Source organism: Diabrotica virgifera, chromosome 3 (assembly GCF_917563875.1).
Source record: "Diabrotica virgifera virgifera chromosome 3, PGI_DIABVI_V3a".
NCBI classification, from domain to species: domain Eukaryota; kingdom Metazoa; phylum Arthropoda; class Insecta; order Coleoptera; family Chrysomelidae; genus Diabrotica; species Diabrotica virgifera.
Genome location: NC_065445.1, coordinates 193,169,009 through 193,192,817, shown reverse-complemented (window position 1 = coordinate 193,192,817; position 23,809 = coordinate 193,169,009). Strand labels below are relative to the sequence as shown.

Sequence of the window (23,809 nt, the reverse complement as noted above, 5' to 3'; positions counted from 1 at the left end):
GCCTACCTCCACCGCGGAGATGGCACTTAAAGAAAAAGCCTTATTTCACCGCCTTCATGTTTTTCAATGATTTCTCCTAAATACTTTAAGTGTTCTTTGTATTTTTTTTTTGGAAATATGTTTGGAAGATGAATACTTTTTAGTTTAACGTAAACATTGATTTGATTTTGTATTAAAACATGTGTAAAATGCAAAATATTAGGATGAGGGTAATAAAAATTTCGTCCCGTACCCGAGGATTAAATCTGCTGCCGGCGCAATCGTGCCCATACTTTAAAAGATCCTTTATCGAGACCAGATTATAGCAGATACCAACCAAATTTTCCACCATTACCTGCCCAAATTTTCACCTCGCCTATCATACCTTATCCAATTTCCTTAGTGGTCGGACACCCTGTATAATAAATCAAGTTCATTGAATATAAACATAGCAAAAGTTATATAATAAAGGACGCGGACGCATCTTAAAATATAAAATATTCATATATTTTATTTTTCAATTATTACTAAATTAGGTACTTGTGTGTTGTGATAATTTTTGGATAATTTTTGAAATACCGTTAAAAGGTAAGAAATAATTTTATATAAAATATAATATTTATATTTTTTTCTTTTGAATGTGTTTTAATAGTTCACTTGTACTGTTTTAGTACTTCATTTTGATTACTTTAGTACCACTATAATAATACACTTATATCCTAATAACAACTTGATTATAATATATTGTGCCAAAATTTTTTTAAAAATATTGTTTTTTGAGTAAAATTTCCAGAAAGAGAGCAAAGTCGAAACGTCAAACATTAGTTAGTTAAAACTGTAATTTTTATTACGAGCAATAACTCCTATCATACAACGAATAATTAGGTATATAATAAGTGTAATATTATTACACTTATTATATAATACCTAACTATTCGTATTTATTTCTTTGTTTGGGGATTGTGATTATTATCCCCAATATCCAATATTCTGGAATGTCTTCTTGATGTATCAAACAGAAGATCTAGTAGGGTTTTTGGTTTATTTTTACCAATTTTAAGGTAAATTTTCAGGTCCTGGAACTTTCCCATTTTTCATTTCCTGTGGGGTTTCTCGCATCTCATCGACCTTTATTGGCATTACCATATATCTTCTTCTTTTTCTAATGGCGCTACAACCCTTTATGAGTCTTATACAGTTGACTATTTTATTGAGAAATAAGCCGCAATTTAATTTAAAAATGTTGCCGTTTCGACTTCCACTTCGGAGGTCGTTATCGAAATATCGGTACAAAATATTAATAAATTAAACAAAACGTTTTTGCTTAGAAAAAAAATTTCTTCTAATAATTTAACTTAATCTGAATCATTCATATCGCCAATTCAGATTATAACAAAGTCTATATCATACATTTTAAAGTAGATGACTTTAAAATAATGTTGCGTTCTTGGGACGACTTTATTGAAAAATAGTGATTTGTCTTTAAAAAGACAACCCATGCAATGGTGACAGTAAAATTCTCATGTTAGTGATTCCATAGTAAATCACGAGAAAGAACCTCATGAAACTATCCATACATGGTAAGTATTTGGTCTTACATTCAGTTTACTCTCAAAATTAGCACCAAATCCTGATTTTATATGTGTGTTATTTTAAATTATACCTATTTACATTTATATTTATATTTATATTTATATTTATATTTATATTTATATTTATATTTATATTTATATTTATATTTATATTTATATTTATATTTATATTTATATTTATATTTATATTTATATTTATATTTATATTTATATTTATATTTATATTTATATTTATATTTATATTTATATTTATTTATATTTATATTTATATTTATATTTATATTTATATTTATATTTATATTTATATTTATATTTATATTTATATTTATATTTATATTTATATTTATATTTATATTTATATTTATATTTATATTTATATTTATATTTATATTTATATTTATATTTATATTTATATTTATATTTATATTTATATTTATATTTATATTTATATTTATATTTATATTTATATTTATATTTATATTTATATTTATATTTATATTTATATTTATATTTATAATTTATATTTATATTTATATTTTAAAATAACATACATAAAAAATCTAGGTTTGGTATTAATTTTGAGAGTAAACTGAATGTTACACCAAATACTTATTACTATGGACTCACTAACACGAGAATTTGACTGTCCCCATTGCATGTGGTTTTAAAGACACATCACATGCTATGATTTTTGTGACGGATCAAGCTCTGCTTTACTATTTGCAAGAAAGGCTGTATCATTTGCCAAACGTAGGTTGTTTATTTTATGACCATTTATTCAGATGCCCTTTTCCCATCCTTTATCTGATACATCCCGTGCTCATCTCATAATATGTTCCTCGTAATATTTGAATAATTGTGTACTTATTATACAGAGAGAGTCTGTAAAGTGGAATAAATTCAATATCTCAAATACTAATTGTTTTTTTGGAAAATGCTCAGACCCGTCGATTAGTATTTCAAATTGTCCTTTTTGACATTCAATAATAATGTATACAGGGTGTCCCAATTTAGAGATATGACGTCATCGTCGATTTTCTTAAATGGCAACACTGTCATTTTGATAGCTAATTTGATAGGGTTTGTAAAGTTATACATAACTGCAAAATATCAAATTTTTATTCTCTACCATTTACAAGATAATAGAAAATAACAAAGTTATATCTGTAATTTGGAATATATTCAATAATTAAAATACTAACTGTTTTTTTGAAAAATGCTCAGACCCGTCGATTAGTATATCAAATTGTCATTTTTGACATATAATAATAATGTATACAGGGTGTCCCAATTTAGAGATATGACGTCATCGTTGATTTTCTTAAATGGCAACACTATCATTTTGATAGCTATTTTGATAACGTGTGTAAAGTTATACACATCTGAAAAATTTCAAAATTTTATTCCCTACCATTTACAAGATAATAAAAAATAACAAAGTTATGAAGAACAAGAAGTAATCAAATAATAATCGAATTTATTTATTTCAATTAAGCAAATGCTCATAACGTTGCCCATTGACAATTTGACAATAATTGAGGGCAACATTATGAGTTTTTGCTTAATTTATTGAAATAATTAAATTCAATTATTAGTTGATTACTTCTTTTTCATAACTTTGTTATTTTTTATTATCATCTAAATAGTAGAGAATACAAATTTGAAATTTTGCAGTTGTGTATAACTTTACACACCCTATCAAAATAGCTATCAAAATGACAGTGTTGCCATTTAAGAAAATCAACGATGACGTCATATCTCTAAATTGGGACACCCTGTATACATTATTATTATATGTCAAAAAGGACAATTTGATATACTAATCGACGGGTCTGAGCATTTTTCAAAAAAACAGTTAGTATTTTAATTATTGAATATATTCCAAATTACAGATATAACTTTGTTATTTTCTATTATCTTGTAAATGGTAGAGAATAAAAATTTGATATTTTGCAGTTATGTATAACTTTACAAACCCTATCAAATTAGCTATCAAAATGACAGTGTTGCCATTTAAGAAAATCGACGATGACGTCATATCTCTAAATTGGGACACCCTGTATACATTATTATTGAATGTCAAAAAGGACAATTTGAAATACTAATCGACGGGTCTGAGCATTTTCCAAAAAAACAATTAGTATTTGAGATATTGAATTTATTCCACTTTACAGACTCTCTCTGTATATCCTTGTCTGACACGCGGTTGTGGATGAAATTCGTTTAAAAATGTGTCAAGTACTTTAACTGATCCAGTAGTTTGTTCGTATAGTTCAGTTATAAGCGAAATTAGGTGTTAGTTGTGGTATGCCCTTTCCTTTAGTATTCGCCATAAGTGTCTCCACGTGAACTTGTCGATGACAAGCATAATAAGAACATATTAGTGGATTATTGAATTCCCTAGATTTTTCGATTATTTGTCTTATATTCAACAGGTATTCTCGAGTGCCTCTACCTTTGGTAAATCCAGTTTGCTTGTAAGGAGTTTCTCTTTAAAGGAATTTTTTCAATCTCTCAATGATTTTATATGTAGCATTATCTTGCTGGCATGTCATATAAGAGATATAGTCCTATAATTCTGGACCTCGGAGGTAAACTACACTATGTCATTTTAAGCGACTTTTCAGTAGAGTAGTTTGAATCGGTGGCGCCCAAAAACCCGACAGCCAAAATCCCGACGGCCAAAATCCCGACGGCCAAAATCCCGACGGCCAAAACACCGACACGCCAGAATCCCGACACGCCAGAATCCCGACAGCCAAAATCCCGACAGCCACAATCCCGACGGCCAAAATCCCGACACGCCAGAATCCCGACAGGCCAAAATCCCGACATTCAACAATTGAAATTGAAAAATTATTACTTACTAATAAGTACGGGTACCTACTAAATATTATGTATTTTAAAAGAAAAAATTATTTAAACACTTCATTTTATAATATAAAAGCTATACTTACTGAAATGGAAGGTTGTAAGTGACATGATAATATCTATTACATGAAAGTAAATTTGAATTTAGGATTTGATTATACATATACTATTGGACTATATTATATTGGCAAAAAAAATAATTCAATTCATATACCCATGTTAGAAATTTTATTTAGAAAATTAGTTCATATTAAATGGTAAATACTTTTGTTTAGTAACACAAAATAAAAACAGATGGCCATAAACAAAAAACAAGAAATAAATGTAATTATATGTTAAAAAGAAACTTATCAAACCTGTCGGGATTCTGGCCTGTCGGGATTTTGGCCTGTCGGAATTCTGGCGTGTCGGGATTTTGGCCGTCGGGATTGTGGCTGTCGGGATTTTGGCTGTCGGTATTTTGGGGTAGACCCAGTTTGAATATTTTAAAAATCTTATATATCCCATAATTAGGTATCTTTCGCTCTGAAAGACAATGTTATTATATTTTAATCATAACATATAACTAGTTTGTACAATACAACTAATTAAACGTTAAAATTTGCCCTAATTACTGTAATTAATGGTATTTTACAGTGATATAGTGCAGTTTACCTCTAAATGTTTTAAAAATCTTATATATCACATAATTAGGTATCTTTCGGTCTGAAAGACAATGTGATCGTATTTTAATCATATCATAAACTAGTTTGTACAATCCAACTAATAAAACGTTAAAATTTGCCCTAATTACTGTAATTAATGGTAATTTACAGTGACATAGTGCAGTTTACCTCTGATAGATTTGACTTATACTTATAAAATATTTAATGAATTTAAAGGCATTTAACCCGCGAGTAGTCGCGCTCACTTCTGTAACGTCGATAGTCGCGTGTGAGATTCTATCTCAAAATACGAATTTAAAACAAATTTTTATTTTGTACTATTTTTATCTACTTTTTATTTTGAAAATATATATTTCTAACAATTTTATTAAAAAACCCTGTGTTAGCGGCCACCTGCCAACATCGGCCACCTGTCCTAACGGCCAGTTTAAAAATTTTCCAAACCAATTATATGTAGACTATAAAAACTGGCAATACCGTCCACCTTTCTATATCGGCCAATAGTTCTTTCATTTTTAGTGGCCGTTACTGACAAATTTTACTGTACAGTAAAACCTGTGTTAAAGGCCACCTGCGAACATCGGCCACCTGTCCTAACGGCCAGTTTAAAAATTTCCCAAACCAATTATATGTAGACTACAAAAGCTGGCAATAGCGGCACCTTTCTATATCGGCTAATAGTTCTTTCATTTTTAGGGGCCGTTACTGACAGGTTTTACTGTATTACGAAAAAGGATGAAATGTGAGATTCTATCTAGCGGCGTAACTACTCGCGGGTTAAAGCTAATTGGCTCTCCCCAAAGCCATAAATTCCACAAAAAGAAGAAGAAAAAAAAATTTCTACGCATTACTACAACCTTCCTCGAGGCACTTACGAAGTATTTTCAAAATTGCAAAATTTTTCATCAAGTTATCGCGAAAAAGGATAAAAATTGAGATTCTATCTCACCGCGCGACTACTCGCTGGTTAAGCCCAAAAAAATTAGCTAGGTACTTCTCATGAAACAAATTTGTATTTTAGTTAAATGTTATTACAGTAAAACCTGTGTTAACGGTCCCCTGTCAAAATTGGCAACCTGTACTAACGGCCATTAATATAATACGGACGCGGCCAAATAATCTCATTACTTTTAAAACCCATTTCATAGAAATTTTCCAGTTAATATCGGCCAAAATATTTTTGTATGGTACTTGTTGATAATACCCAATATTGCGAAATACCCAATACTATTTTATTACTTATCGTATTTATCTAAAATGAGATTAAAAATAACCTGCATAAAAATTTGGGGTCGGTGTCGGCAAACACAAAGTTCTTAAAGCTCTAGAATAATCTGTCGTAAAATAGGAAACCTCTTTCGCTAAGAAACATAATGAAAATATAATAGCTGAGAAAGTGAAAAGTCTGGTTTAAATTCACAAAAGTTGGCCGAAAATATAGTGTTGTAAAATTATCAAGCTGTATTATATAAAAAAATAAAAGTGTGTTGAAGAATTCTTTAAAACGCTTCACTAAACGCTAACATCAGATGTTTAACATTTGACCACAATCTGAACAGATTCTGATTTTTTCCGTAGTATACAGCCTCTGGTCAAATTATTGAACGCACTATAAAAGATTTAAAAATGGTTATTATGAGGTAATGCCATTGTAATACTAAATAGGTTTTTTGTATGTACCAGACACAAGGTATGTTGTTTTGTTGTCCATTTAATTGTCTATATTTCATCACAAATATAGCATTATTATTAATTAAAAAAAATGTATTTATAGACTCTTGAAGGAAAGCAGAAATAACAACAATGTTGTCAATTTGTTGCTGACATATTGTGGCTCAACAAAATAGTAACATTTAATAATACTTGTTGTTATTTCTTTTTCTTTTATAATTTTTTTAAATTTAGCATAATTTTAAGTGATGCATAACTTTTGAAACTATGTGTATAATGCCATTCGAAATAGAAACACCAATTTTTTAGAGCAGGTACAGGATATTTGTTGACTGTTTATTACAATGTATTAATAACCACGATTTTTATAAAAACAACAACTATGTAACTAGAAAAAAGAATAGATAAAAACAAAGAGATTTATTTCTGTTAAAAAGAACAGTTACCTATGACCCGTTTGCCTCTAGTTGCTCAGGGTACTAAGTCAACATAGTGTTGTTTGCCATCAGTACGCAGTTAGTAACTGGGAGGTAAAACCACTCAAGTTTACATGGCGCTTTTTACCTCTCAAATTATTTGAACATAGTGTCCTATTTTTTTTGGTAATTTCGTTTTCGTGGTCATTAGTACCAAGTGTAGTATACCTCTAGAAAGCTCTTGGAGAGCTGAGTGAGTTAAAGGAATAAAAACAAAACAACACCATGTCGACATAGTGTAGTTTACCTCCAAGCTCCAGAATTAATTTTCACATTTATGGAAGCTGAAAGCTATATATTGTCGTTATTGTAGGTTTCGTCCAGTCTTCAGGCCATTCTTTAGAATGCCATATATCGCCGGTCCGGAATAAGAATGACGTAACTGAAAAAAGACAAATTTTTCACCAGAGCAAAAAAACGATTTTTAAATATTTAAATTAGGGATTCAATGAGGAATAATCGTCCAGGAGCCTAGGTATGGCTTTTACTATTACAATAAAGGCTTTTGTTTTTATCCTTAATGGTTCTAATTTCATTATCTTGATTTAATCCCCCCATTTCAACCCTTACTACAGTTGCGTCATTCTTCATCTAAAATTTTTTAAATATTTAAAATAGTGGTTAAATAAAGAGTAACAGTCCGGTGCATCGGTATGGCGTTTATTCTTACAATGACGGCTTTTAGTTTTATCCCCATTGGTTCGAATTTCATTATCTCAATTTAATCCCCCCATTTTCTCTCCTTTCTACATTTGCGGCATTCTTGATCTGAAAATTTTTGTGTACAAGAAAAACTATTTTTAAATATGTATTATGCCGTTTATTCTTACAGCGATGACTCTTATTTTCATCCATATTGGTCCAAACTTCATTATCTTAATTTAGTCCTCCCATTTTCAACCTTTTTCTTCTTCTTCTTCTTAACTCAGACGAGACTCGTTAGTCTCTGGCACTTGGTCATAAGACCTTTGTACCAAACCCTGTTCTTCTCCTTAAACTTTAATAAATCTTGTGGCCTCAACGAAGGCCAACAGTTTTCTTATTGGTAGTTTTAGGATCTCTTCTGGTTCTAACCTTATTTGACCAGTGAAGTCCTGCCTTACATCACCTAGCACACTGCAATGGCATAGTATGTGTATGGCAGTTTCTTCTTCCATTTCGCACTTTCTGCACCATGGTTCATTCACCTTACCAAGTTTGTATAGGTGATTTCTTAAACGGCAATGTCCAGTCACCATTTCAGTGACCGTTTTGATCTCTCGTTTATTGAGGTTCATCAAACTGTTCGAGAGTTTTTTATCAATATTCTTGATTATTTTTTTAGTCAGGATTTGCCCTTGAGTGGTTCTTCAGCACGAGTCAAGGTAGATGATGAAATGACTGAGGAGATCAAAATATGTAGAGGAGTAAGACAGGGGTGTATTCTGTCTCCTCTTTTGTTTAATTTTTATAGCGAAGTCATATTTAAAGAAGCTCTGTCGGACGTTAGTTGTGGTGTAGTGATCAACGGAAATACAATCAATAATTTGAGATACGCTGACGACACAGTGATATTAGCAGACAATCTTACAGATCTGCAACGACTGATGGAACGCACTAACCACTACTGCAACAGCTACGGACTTACATTAAACCTCAGAAAAACTAAATGGATGGTAATAACAAAAGATCCACACGCCAGGAATGATTTGGTTGTCAATAATACGGGTATAGAAAGGGTATCCTCCTATAAATACCTTGGAGCTTGCCTGGATCATACAGGCGATCAAACAAAAGAAATAAGAGCAAGAATAGAAATAGGTAGATCAGCATTTAACAAGATGAAAATATTTCTCTGTAGTCGTGACATAAATCTTGATCTGAGAGTGCGTATGCTGCGGTGTTATATCTTCCCCACTTTATTATACGGAGTTGAGTCATGGACCATCAAGATGGGCAGCATTAAAAAAATTGAAGCTTTTGAGATGTGGTGTTACCGTAGAATGCTACGTGTATCTTGGGTGGACCACGTGACGAATGCCGTAATTTTACGTCGGATCGGAAAAGGATGTGAAGTTGTACTTACTGTTAAAAGAAGAAAGCTTGAATACTTTGGCCATGTTATGAGAGGTGACAAATACTCGCTGCTGAGACTGATCATTCAGGGTAAAATCAGGGGTAAGAGAAGTATCGGTAGGCGCAGAATATCTTGGTTAAAAAATCTGAGGGAATGGTTCGGCTGCAGTTCCATCGACCTATTTAGGGCAGCCGCCAGTAAAATAAGAATAGCTGTGATGATTTCCAACCTCCGATAGGAGACGGACTTGAAGAAGAAGGTTCTTCATTTATTTTGATGTTTCTTTATCAGCCATTTCTGAACCTCGTTTTTCATAGCATCTTTAGTGATGCCACAGAAAGGTTCTGGGCCTTCAAAAGTTTCTCTCGAGCCTTGTTTCGCTAAAATATCTGCTCGTTCGTTCCCATGCACCCCTTCATGACCCGGCACCCATATTAAAGACACTTTATTGTCTTTTGCCAGGTTATTGAGGAGATCTTTGCAGTTTCTCACCAGTTTTGATTTGGTAAGAGGGTTCTTTACAGCCAGAATAGCCGATTGGCTATCTGTGTAAATGTTGATTCTCTTAGCTTTAGGGTCTTCATCAATGATTTCATCAATGCAGGCCACCAAAGCAAAAACTTCAGCCTAGAACACCGTTGTATGTTGTCCTAGGCTGTAAGATTTATTATAGTTACATGTTTGCCCAAAGACTCCTGATCCAGTATCATGGGCAGTTTTAGATCCATCAGTGAACCATAGTAAGTCCCCATTAATGTTTGGGACTTTTTGTTCTCTAGATGGTATAATTGTGTTAATCTTCTCAGTGAAGATTAGTTCTGGTGTCATCATATCTGAGTTCATCATAAAGATGGATTCCTCAAGTATAGTCCCAGTAATGTTTGTGTGGCTATTCAATACATAATTTGGCCTCCAAGTATTGTTTGCTTTGAGCCTCAGGATGGTCATAAAGGCTACCGCCGAAATATATAATTCCAGCGGAGGGAGATCTGTGATAGCCTCTAATGAAGCCGTTCCTGTACTATTCAAGGCTCCTGTTATATTTAGAAGCGCTTGTCTTTGTAGGGTGGTGAAAGTGGTCACACAAGATTGCAAAGCCGTCTTTCTCTACCAGAGTACTGCCCCATAAGTAACTGTCGGTCGTATCACTGATGTGTACAAACAACATATCACCTTTGGTTTCAATCCCCAAGTTTTACCTACAACTCGTCTGCAGTTCCAGACGAGTCGCTTAGCCCTATTGGTTATATTGGTAATATGAGTATTCCAATTGTGTTTCGAATCCAGTGTTACCCCTAGATACTTAACCTCATTGGTTCTTTCCAGTACCTCTCCAAATAATTTCAGCTCACTCAGTCCAGTAAGCTTCCTCTTATTTGTAAAGGTTACCAGTTTAGTTTTAAAAGGGTTCACGGAGAGGTTCCCTTTCAGACACCAGTTCTCTATGTAGTGAAGGACATATCGCATCTGATACGCAAAAGTGCTGGGAAATTTTCCCCTAGTTACTATTAAGATATCATCTGCGAAACCCTGGACCCAGATTCCTTGAGCGATTCCCATGAATCAGATCATCGACAACTATGTTCCATAATAACGGTGACAATACACCGCCTTGAGGACATCCCTTAGTTGCCCTCAGATTTATGGTATCTTCATGCGTATCTGTGGATATTATTCTGCTCTGAAGCATCTGAATAATCCACTTGCATGTTGTGTTGTTGATTTTCTTCCTCACCAGTGCACTTTGTATAGACTCGATTAAGGTATTGTCAAATGCACCTTCTATATCTAAAAATGCAGCAAGGGTGACTTCTTTCTGATGCAGACTCCTTTCGAGTTCCGACACTAGATTGTGCAGGGCGGCTTCACCTGATTTCCCTGCCTGATACGCCCATTGCCGTTGGTGCAGTGGATTTTCATTTAAATTGTTTTTCTTGATGTGTTCATTTAAGATGTTTTCCATGGTTTTTAACATGAATGAGGTCAGACTTATAGGCCTGTAGGATTTTGCTAAGGTGTAATCTGTTTTTCCTGGTTTGGGAATAAACGCCACCCTTGCTCTCCTCCAAGCTTTGGGAATGTATCCCAGAGCATGGTTAGCTCTAAATATTCTGATCAGGGGACCCATGATTATTTCCGGACCCTCCTGGAGAAGCTTAGGAAATATACCATCTGGTCCCGCAGTTTTATAAGGTTCTAAAGTTTCAATAGCCCATCTGACCTTGTGAGAACCAAAGATCTCGTCAGAGGTCAGCCAGTCCCTTTTGGTTGGGCTATTGTTTGCTTGATGATTGTTATTTCCAGTCAATTGCGTCGACCCTAGAAAGTGAACACTTAAAAGATGCTCTACAGCCTCCTTCTCTGTGTCCGTATACTTCCCATTGGGCAATTTCATTGACTTGGGTTTGTTAATGTTATCTCTTTTGAGGATTTTGTTGACCCTGGCGCTTTCAGGTACACTTTCAATGTTGTCACAGAATTCTCTCCAGGATCTTTCCTTAGCGGATTGGATTTTCTTATTATAGGTTTTCAGTTTAGCCTTATATGCTTCCCAATCACCTGATTTCTTCGCCCTATTGAGGAGCCGTCTTGTTTCTCTTTTGAGATCGGACAGCTCCTTATTCCACCAAGTTACTTGCCTTTTTCAACCTTATTTACAGTTGCGTCATTCTTCATCTGAAACAAGGTCTAAAGTGGTGCACATTTTAATAACGACGCAACTACCCTGTGGTGGCTCAGCACATAGTTACAGTTCTGTCTCTTTTGTATCATCTGTAGACAGTATTTTAGAAGTTAATTACGCAATAAACAGGAATTGATAAAATTTGCAGTTACGTCATTCTCATTCCGGACCGGCAATATTTGGTTACAGAGTAGACGAAGTAATTTTACGCTGGTTTCTTCTGTGGATTTGAGCATTTCTGCTGATGTCATATCTGGAGCTGGTGCTTTATTACATTTCAACTAAGAAATACTGATCGCCGTCTTACTTCATTTTCGAATCAGGTTGATGTTCCACGTCGTCAGGGATTTGGTTAACAAGTTCTTATCGTTGATCATCTAAACAAGATCCCTGAAATACAATCTTCACGTCTCTGCTATGTTTTCTCTGTTTCTTCTCAGAATTCCAGTGTCGTTCTTCAATGGTCCACGTTCTGTATTTGAAGTCTCTTATTAGGTAGCGTATTTTTATAAATAGACTTTATTATACTGACGGTTTAACAATTTATTTTTCATAAGTTTAAATTATGAATATTGGTTATAATAAACATTACTCAACAATAATCGCTTTAAATATATTTCCTTTATTTCATACATCCTCGCAACCCTGTATATCCTAATTTCACAATTTTCACTATTTCACAAATTATATTCGTTTCATTAAATATGTCACTATAATTTGAAATTATATAATTTTTTTAGGAAATATATATCTAATAAGTTGCAAATGGCACCCGTCATAGAAAAGTTACTAAATGGTTTAAAAATTGGAGAAGGGCCACATTGGGACGTCCAGAAACAATGTCTATATTTCGTCGATATTCCAAATAGCACTATCCACAAATACGTACCTTCTACAAAAAAACATACCAAAGCTAAAATAGGTAACTACATTTGTATTTGTTTTTTATAATATGTAAATTTAAAAATAACACATTAATCACGAAATGTATTAGTGATAATTTAGAATTTATATAAAATTCTGGTTTCTACACTAATGGCCAAAAAAATGCAACATTTTGAAGGACAATATATTTTTTAAATATTTATTTATGGAAATATATTATAATAGGTATCCTTATTATATATTATAAAATAATAGTAATAAATGTATATGCTCCTACGAATATAAACGACGAAAATGAGAAGGAAGAATTTTACGAGCAACTACAAACAACGTTTAATAGGAATAATAATAAATATAGAAGAGATATAAAAATAGTAATCGGAGACTTTAATGCTAAAATAGGAAATGATAATACAGGACATGAAAATGTGATGGGAAAGGAGGGAATCGGAGAGAGAAACGACAATGGAAATCGATTAATCGAATTTTGTGAGCAAATGAATTTTAATAGGCGGAAGTATCTTTAAACATAAGCGGATACATAAGGAAACATGGACATCACCAGGAGGGAGATACAAGAACCAAATAGACCACATAATAATTGAACATAAATGGACGAGCTTGCTGCAGGATGTCAGGAGCTTAAGAGGTGCTGATGTGGGGTCAGACCACATGCTAATCAAAGCGAGACTAAAAATTAAATTAGCTAGAGATAGATAAAAACTAAAAAAACACCAGAAGGAACAATTACAATTTTGATGCCCTAAAACAAGAATGTACAAGAAATAAATTCAGTGAGAAACTGGCAATTAACCAAACAGTATCACAATAAACTAGAGAGTCAGTTGAAGAAACATGGAAATATTTTAAAGAAGTGATGATGGATACAGCAAAGGAAACAATCGGATTAATAAGAAGACACAATAAAAAATGGATTACTAAAGATACTCTACTATTGATAGAAGAAAGAAATTTTACAAAAGGAAGGATCGGAAGAAGAGAGGGCACTTAAAATGAAATACAAGGCAAAAAACACAGAAGTAAAAAAATAAGCCAGAAAAGATAAAAGAATCTATATAAATGAGATGCTAAATATATCGGAAGAAGCAGCGAAAGAAAACGACTTACGAACACAATATACAATCATACGAAATTTAACAGGAAAAGCACAACGAAATACACGAGAAGTAAAGGATAAACAAGGAAATAGAATAAAAAATGAGAAAGAAATAATACAAAGATGGAAGGAATACTTCGAAGAGATATATTCTAAGCATGAAATAACTCAAATCATAGTAGATGAAGTAGAATCACCAGAGCTAGAAGTGAATATTGGAGAAATTACAAGGGAAGAAATTGCAAACACCCTACTTCTAAAAAATGACAAAGCCGCGGGAATCGACAATTTACCCATTGATATAACAAAAGCAGACACCGAGCAGTCAGTAGAGATGCTACATACACTTTTGAATAAAATATTGACGGACGAAGAATTGCCAAAGGAGTGGAAAGAAGGATTGATTATAAAAATACCCAAAAAAGGAGACCTGAGCAAATGCAACAATTGGCGTGCAATAACACTACTAAGTGCCACATCCAAAGTGCTGACCAAAATCATATTGGAAAGATTGAAGCCGGAACTAGATAAAAAAAAACTGATAAACAACCAAGCAGGCTTCCGTTCCAACCATTCCACTATTGATCACATTTGCACCCTTAGAACTATCTTGGAACAAACAAATGAATGGAATAAAGATATAGATGTGAGTTTTATCGATTTCGAAAAGGCCTTTGACCGTGTAAATAGGGCACAGTTGTGGAAAATCCTTAGATTATATGGGATACCACTAAAAATCATAAACTTTATTAAACTCTTCTACGAAGGATACGAAGCCAAACTAGAACATTCAGGTGAAGTAACAGAAGAAATATCCATAGAAAGTGGAGTCAAACAGGGTTGTGTACTATTCCCTACCCTATTCCTTATTATGATAGATAAAGTAATGAGAAAAGTAATCGACGATCGAACAGGCACCAGATGGAAACTATTCAATCAGTTAGAAGATCTTGAATTTGCAGATGACATCTGACTGATAACTGAACACCGAAATCATATGCAAGCAAAAATTGACAAATTGGCACAGTTCTCCGACACGATCGGACTTCGAATAGACAGAGAAAACTAAACTTCTAAAAAATAATAACCATCCAAATAATAAAATAATGATAAACGGTAAAGAAGTAGAAAAGGTAGACAAGTTCATATATCTGGGATCTGTCACGGAAAGGAGCGGGGGTGTAAAAAGAATATACAGACGAGAATAACAAAGGCTCAACACGCATTCAACGCTTTAAATAGAATTTGGCAAATACTGCTCTATGGAGCAGAAACATGGAAACAGGACGAAAAGCAAACTAAAAAACTACAAAAATTTGTAAAGAAATCTCTAAGAAAATCATAAAAATATACTGGCCAAACAAAATAACTAATACAGAACTATGGGAAAGGACAAAGCAAACTAGCATATCTACTACAGTCAAGGAAAAAAATGGAAATGGATCGGTCACACTTTGAGGAAAGATCAAAGCAGCATAGAAAGACAAGCACTTGAATACCAACCAGAGGGGAAAAGAAATAGAGGCAGACCAGACAACAGCTGTAAAAGAACAACAACGAGATAACACGAAAAAATTGGACTAAGATGGGGCGAAGTCAAAAAGGGAGCAAAAGATAGAACAGAGTGGAGAGAATTAGCTTACAATTTATCCAGAGAATAAAAACAAAAGAAGATGCGCTCTCCCGGCCAGACAGTAATCTAACACTTTTGGCCAAGAAACGCATAAGCGCCCAATACTCCACAAGGAGGGATGGAACGAGAGAGAGAGAGAGAGAGAGAGAGAGAGAGAGAGAGAGAGAGAGAAAGAGAGAGCGAGAGGTATTTTTATTATTTGATTACAATATAAAGAAATCTGCAACATCGTTTTCGTCAAAAAGTTAATAATGGATTACTTCTCCTTGATTTTCTATACTCTCAGTTACTCTATGAGGCATTGATCGAATTATGTGGTCTACTCATAATATCATATTTCGAAATAATCATTTATACTCTTGATATGACATGTCACAGGTCTTTTAAGTTTGCTGTAGGACGTGACAATCGATTTAGTTTTCCCACATCCCACATATTTTCGATGGGTGACAAATCAGCTGATATTCGTCGCCACTCCAAAGTCTCTATAGTAGACTCATGTATAAACTCCACCGTTTCACGGGCAATATGAGGTCTTGCGTTATCCTGTTGAAAGATCGCATTAGAGATGGTTTGTAAAAAAAGCCGTATACAGCGCTATAAAAGCTCCCAAAATCCCTTTCAAACGAAGGTTTAATTTCAAAAAAGCGAACTGGGAAAAAAGATACTGATGAATTGGAAACACAAGTGAAAAATATAGTCCCGATCCCCAAAAACTATGATGCGTTCATCAAACTTGTAAAACGAACCTCATGTAAACACATACCCAGAGGATGTCAACAACATTACATATCTGGTCTGAACGATGAAGCAAAAGACATTATGACAAAGTACACCGAAGAATATACTAAAGACCCATTTAGCGAAGTTACGGCAGAGATAGGGGAGATACTGCAGCAAACACTAAGCACCTCCAGACAAGAACGGTGGAGCGAGACTTTAAGTAAAATGGATATGACGCACAGTAGTAAGCAGGCTTGGAATATGATCAAAAAACTTAATGGTGATCCCACAGAGGTGAAACAGCCATGTTCAATACGCCAAATCAGATAGCCCACCAACTGCTTCTTAATGGCAAAACAAACAATCGTTGCAAAACGCCAAAGATTATAAGAACTCAAGACCAGGAAACAACTCTCTTGCGAAACCTATTTACCATCGAAGAGGTTAAAAATGGTATTGACTGTATGAAAAATGGAAAATCCCCTGGGATGGACGAAATCCTAATACAGCAGATAAAACACTTCGGGCAAAAAGCGAGGCAATGGGTGCTCGATCTATTTAACATCTGTCGCTCTACCTATCAGATTCCACAAATGTGGCGTAAATCAAAAGTAGTAGCCCTTCTGAAACCTGGTAAAGATCCTGAACTACCGAATAGCTACCGTCCGATATCTCTTCTATGTCATTTATATAAATTGTATGAACGTCTCATTTTGAACCGCATCCAGGAAACATTAGATGCAAAACTAATCCCACAACAAGCAGGCTTCAGACCAGGTAAATCATGCACAGGCCAAGTGCTGAACCTAACAGAGCACATAGAGGAGGGATTTGAGCAGAGGGGGATAGTGGGAGTAGCCTCTATAGACCTCACAGCGGCCTACGATACGATAAACCACAGAACATTGCTAACTAAGATCTATAACACTGTGCTTGACTATGATCTGGTAAATATCATTAGATCACTGTTGTGTAATAGACGCTACTACGTTGTGCTAAATGGAAAGAAGAGCAGATGGAGAACCCAAAAAAATGGCCTACTTCAAGGAAGCGTTCTGGCGCCATCCCTATTTAACATCTACACCAATAACCAACCAATGCACCCTCGGACTGAGAGTTTTGTGTACGCTGACGACCTTGGTATCGCCGTAAAGGGGAAAACACTCACACAAGTAGAGTCGACAATGGAAGAGGCTTTAAACAGGATGTCAACTTACTATAAACAAAACTCATTAAAACCAAACCCTACTAAAACCCAAGTATGTGCATTCCACCTCAACAACCATCTGGCGCATGTAAAACTGAATGTTTCTTGGGAGGGACAACGCTTGGAACATACTGGTAGGCCCAAATATCTTGGAGTGATACTAGACCGGTCACTAACGTATAAATTACGTTATCAGAGACTAACGGTCACTAACGGTCAGAGCACAAGACAAAAGATTTCTACGAGAAACAACCTTCTCCGGAAACTTGGAGGGAGGAAGTGGGGTGCAAACCCCCAGGTTTTAAAGTCAACAGCTGAGGCCTTATGTTTCTCAACAGGGGAATATGCTTGTCCCGTCTGGGGTAGATCTAGACACGCCCAACAAGTCACCACGGCGTTAAATGAAACATGTAGAATAATTACCGGTTGTATGAAGCCTACTGCTCTACCATTACTGTACCGGGCAGCTAGATTCGCATCACCAAACGACCGTAGATGCGCCTCACAATATGTGGAGAAGTTCAGGCAAACCTTCGATGAAAGGCATCAATTATACGGATTTGACGAACCGCCAGGAATCAGCCGACTTAAATCAAGGAAAAGGTTTATGAGAAATGTCAGCGTCGAACCACCCGAACTGTACCCCTACATCCAGAACGACCTAATGGAATGAACCTGGACTGGAGAACCTGGCGGACACTCAACCGCATACGTACAGGTGTTGCCCTTGTAAAACAGAACCTTATTAAATGGGGCATCAAGAGAGATAACGACCCACTTTGCGAATGTGGGGAAATACAGAACGTGGAGCACCTGAGAGTATGCAGCCTTTGCCCAGCACAGTGCACCCTCGATGATTTATGGCTCGCAAATACAAAGGGTGTAGACGTAGCCCGATATTGGGCAGAAAACTGTAGTCGGATCCAGACACGAAAAAGTAAAGTAAAGTGTAAAAAAAGATTGTAAAAAAAATGGTTGTTGTCCAAAACCGGCCTCTTTCATCCCTACAATGTGTCCGTTTTCGAAGTCGCTTAAATTGCTACAAAATTGCCAATGACCGCGAACTCTTGGCAGTTTAAATTTTTTAAATAGGTAGAATAATCCAAAAAGACCAAAAATTACAAATAAACTGAAGTTAATTGCACAGAAATAAACTTTCTTATCTTTTCTGTTTTTGTCAAAAAAAAAAGAAAAAAACTACAGCTTACTTCAGTTCGAAGAACAAATTTAAATTAAACAAGTTTTGTTTTTTAACTCGGTAAAAAATTCCTTTACTATTTCAGTTTTATTTGACTCATTCATGTTGACAATTCGGGAATACATAAGTTTATTTTAAAGTAGATGACTTTAATATTTTGTCAATATTTTTGGGTTGCTTTCTTGAGGCGACTTTAGTGGAAGATATTTTATTCGATTACAAGAAATCTAATTTAACTTAAAAATATCCGTAATTAAAGTAAACTTCTCCTAAAAAGAGAAAAACGAAAAGTCCGAGATACAAAGTTTACTATAATTAAACAATAAAAATAAACAATATTTTAAATCTACGACTTTTCGTTAAGAAACTGCTTTCTGGTTGCATCCAGTATCCCCGGCTCATAAGCACGGAGGCGATGAATATAATAAGAACGCAGAAAGGACACGGTAAGTTTCTTTACTTAACGTTCCCGAAAACGGAGTGGGACAAGCCGAATTGAACCGACTACAAGTACAACCTGCATAGAGATTACGAACACTCGATACGAATCGTATCCGCCATGTTTTACCGTAAGGCGCTACAGAAAAACATGGCGGATACGATTCGTATCGAGTGTTCGTAATCCCACGCCAGATTGTCGATCTTTCGATGTACTTATACGCGTTATAATCCGGTCAAAGACATCAAATTAGTTGGCAAATAACAAAAATTGCCGGAGAGCCAAATTTTGGTGGAGAACTAGAGTTTACCATAACAAATAAAGTTTTAAAAGTCCCCATCGATCCCATGTGTGCAACAAAAGTTATTCGGGGTCAAATGTCAAAAGTTGAGATTTTTTGGATTTTTCTCAATAGTCCTTACAATTTTTTTCCTAAGAGTTACCATTCCTGAAATAATGGGATTTTAAAAGTTACTTTATACATTATATGCACGTATAAGCCACGTATATGCATAATGTTGCACTTAAGACAAAAGTATAAATGCCTATTTGTGTCTCTTTTATATAATATATTATATTATTCTGAAAATATTTCTACCAAAGATAATCAGTCCCAAACTGAAATTTTATTTTTACATGCGATAACCGGCTGCGACACTATGTCAACAATGTACAGAAGGGGCAAAACCTCAGTACTTAAATTATTCGAAAAAAAAAAGATTTGACTGACTGCTGTAAAGTTTTTACCGAACTTGATTCCACACCGCAAACAATAACTACGGAAGCAATTCACTTTCTTCTTGCGGTTTATGAAGCTCCAAAAAAATTAGTCTTGATAAATACCGATACTTAACTTTTGTAAAAAATACGCGAAACAAGAAACAAGTACAACTATCATGTCTTCCTCCAACATCAGCATCTGCTTTTCAACATTTGTATCGAGTATAATATCAAGTTCAAACATGCCTAGACAATGAACTGAATCCAGAAGACTGGGGTTGGAAATTAATAGATAATACTCTGGAACCGATTAAAACCTTACTCCCACCTGCTCCAGAAAAACTCCTTAACACTATTTTTTGCAATTGCAAAAAAGGTTGTAGTGCCAAATGTGGATGTAAAAAGTCGGGTTGCTGTGTTCTCTAGCGTGTACCAACTGCCAAGGTCAGTCTTGCTCAAATGTCCAGTTTAGTACAACAGAGGAAGACTCCTGTGATTTTAATAAAGAGACCAATGACTCAGTCACATTTGAACAATTTTTAAACATCCAGCAAGAGGAAGAGGAAGAAGATGAAATCGACGAAAACTTGACTGTTGAAGTAGACTTTCAAGAATATGAATCTGGTTAAAATATATAAAGAAATCAAAACAATAGTTAACCTAATAATCAATAGCAATATCAATAATCAATATCAATAATAAGGTAATATCTAGAACTTGACCGGTATTGTTTCCTTAAATTATCCTAAAATTGTCCTAAACAGTTAGTGGAGTAGGCCTACAAGGGGAAACCAAGGTAAAAAAAAAAAACGCGCAGAGTACACTACCTCACAGGTGGTGTGGAAACGTGTGCATATCATGTATAATGTGACTCTTAGAATCGCGATATCTCAGGAATGGCAACTCTTAGGAAAAAAAATAGTAAGGACTATTTTTGTAGAGAATTTTAAGATCTACAACTTTGGTTTAAGGTTCTTTTTTGATAAAACTTACCGTTTTCGAAAGGAATCCAAAAAATCTCAAATTTTGACCTTTGACCCCGAATAACTTTTGTTGCACACATGGGATCGATGGGGACTTTTAATACTTTATTTGTTATGGTACACCCTAGCTCTCCACCAAAATTTGGCTCTCCGGCAATTTTTGTTATTTCAAATGTCTATATAGACCCGGTTATTATATTAGGTACGAATGGATTATTATAAGTATTTTAGAAGTTTAAAACTTCTAAAAATCTTATAAGTTTTAAAAGTATTTAAAACATTGTTTATTTTAAATCATTGTTCATTATCACTTATTATATCTGAATCTATTTCTTTGTGGCATTTATGTAATTTATTCTAAATCGAAAATAAGCCAAAATTTAACTTAAACAATGATTGTATTAACGTTTCCACTTCGACATCGGACGTTTACATATACTTAAAAGTAGTTTTTAATAACTGTTTTCAGAAAATGTTTAAGTGTTTAAAAAATGTTGTATATTGTGTGTGTGTTTTTTTTTTTGGAAAATTTATAACCTATAAATTATTTTTCTTTATTTATTTGTTACATTTACATACAAAAGTAGTTTTTAAGTGTTTCAAAAGTAGTGGTTGTGTTTATTTTTGTAAAATTTATTACTAATAAATTATTTGTCTTTCTTTATTTGCTACATAGCCCGATCAAAGAACAATCTGGCCCAAAAAAAACTAAAGGAAGGATGAAAGATAACTTAAAAAATTATTTTATTAACGTTTCCACTTCCACATCAGACGTTTACATAAAACAAAAGTACTTTTTAAGTGTATCAAAAGTTGCGGTTGTGTTTTTTTTGTAAAATTATTACTAATAAATTATTTGTCTTTATTTATTTGCTACATAGCCCGATCAAAGAAAAATCTGACCCAAAAAAAATAAAGGAAGGATGAAAATTTGGGAATAGGTAGTTTAAATTGTCTATTATTATATAAGAAAAAGTTTACAGTTCTACATTCCCTCCATTTTACAAAAGTGGAGGGAAATACCCCCTTCTCGGGGTGAAAAATATACATTCAAAATAAGTCCGGTATTGGATAAAATGATTTATTCTAAGCAACTTTTGTTCTATAGAGTTTTTTTTACTTAGTCAATAGGTAGGTACTTTTCGAGTTATTTGCGAGTGAATATGTTCATTTTTAACAAAAAAAAAACATATTTTTGGACGGTGTTCCGCAAACAACTCAAAAAGTAAGTATTCTATTGAAAAAAATATTCTTAGCAAAAATATAAGTAGCTTATATAAAAGTGAAAAATATGGTGTATGTAATAAAATATAATATGTAAAACCTTTAACAAGATCAGAGAAGAACATGAAATAGAAAAGAAAGAGAAGAGTATTTGGATGAATGACACTATACTGCAACTTATCGAAGAAAGAAGAAAATCAAAGAACAACAAAATAATGTACAACAAGATTCAGAGACAAAAAAACCGAAATACGAAAGGCCAAAAAAAAATGATTAAAATCACATGATAGTGATTGTTATAAAAAGATTTGTTAGAACAAAGACATAATAGGTAAAGTTGACACCATCTACCTATCGTCCGTTCGGCAAATTCAAACAAAAATATAACTCCAGACCATCTTTTACCACCTTTAGTCCAGATAATTAATATATGTATTTAATATATTTTTACCACCAAAAATGAGATGTTTTAATCAAATATTGGTTCAATTATAATCTGCAGAATAATTTTGAATCACGTTCCGCTAATGAACTTGCTTTTTTGTCCTTAAAAGTAGAAAAAAGTTTCAATTATATTGCTTAATATTTCATTCCAATATAATCATCTATCAATTTTAACTGTACTAATGCCCAAGTATACATTTTCAAGTGTTAAACTGATTGATTTACGACGAGTAACCCGGTTGAAAAAATACCGGCATCTGCCTTAACAAAGGGACATCGGTTTACTCGAATTTCATAACATACAAATGTTATTTGTTTGAATTTGCCGACGGGCGAAATATCTATGGACCCGACCTTAACATGCTTAAAAAGGTGAAACAAGCATCTAGTCTTCCGAAATCCAACAGAGCTAGCAAACTGCGAGAACAACAGGAGAATATTATCACAGACAAAAATTAAGAAATCTGCAAATGGACAAAATACATACAAGAACTCTTTGATGATACTAGATTCGATCCGAAGTCAATAGGTAGGTACTTTTCGAGTTCTTCGAAGTAGAATATGTTCATTTTTAACAAAAAAAAAACTGTCTGAAACATTGGATCAAGAAGTTTCCCAGCTAGAACCTTGCCCTGATTCATACGATAAATTTGTAGAAATCGTAAAGCAAGTATCACGGACATTTATCCCTAGAGGTTGTCGAACTGAGTACATAGCGGGGCTCAATGAAGAATCTAAACCCCTACTTAAAAGATACGAACAGCTATATGAAGAAGACTCTTTCTCGGAAGCGACAATACAGGCTGGGGAGGAAATGTTACATGCGATATCCGCCAACAGAACGGAAAGGTGGTGCAAGCTGGTCAGGAGTCTGGACATGAAACAAAACAGCAGACGTGCCTGGAAGCTGATTCGGAATCTTGGCAACGATCCCGCTGCTCCGGCAGTCAACATGACAGAAGTCACACCCGATCAGATAACCCATCATCTTCTAATGAACGGTAAGACGACATCAAGAAAGAACAAGGTGAGAGCTCAACGGAATATCGACGAAGAAAGAGATGTTCTAGGTACCTCCTTTTATCTAGAGGAGATGAGAGGCGCGATCCATCAAATGAAAGATAATAAAGCGGCTGGTCTGGACGACATACGAACAGAGCAAATAAAGAACTTTGGACTAAAAACCGTAGAGTGGCTCGTAAAAATGATGAATTGCTGCATCCGTACATTACAAATCCCCAAA

The 23,809-nt window shown here is 34.2% G+C and overlaps 1 protein-coding gene across 1 annotated transcript in view; it reads left to right on the top strand.

The window, feature by feature from the left end:
- The first annotated feature begins 413 nt into the window (after nt 1-413).
- LOC114330339 (regucalcin-like) overlaps nt 414-23,809 on the top strand; it is a 69,963-nt gene continuing 46,567 nt past the window's right edge. Inside the window, exons 1-2 of the mRNA XM_028279665.2 lie at nt 414-567; nt 12,734-12,915. Coding sequence (XP_028135466.1) covers nt 12,759-12,915 — 157 coding nt within the window. The 5' untranslated portion in view covers nt 414-567; nt 12,734-12,758. The remainder of the gene's footprint in view (nt 568-12,733; nt 12,916-23,809) is intronic.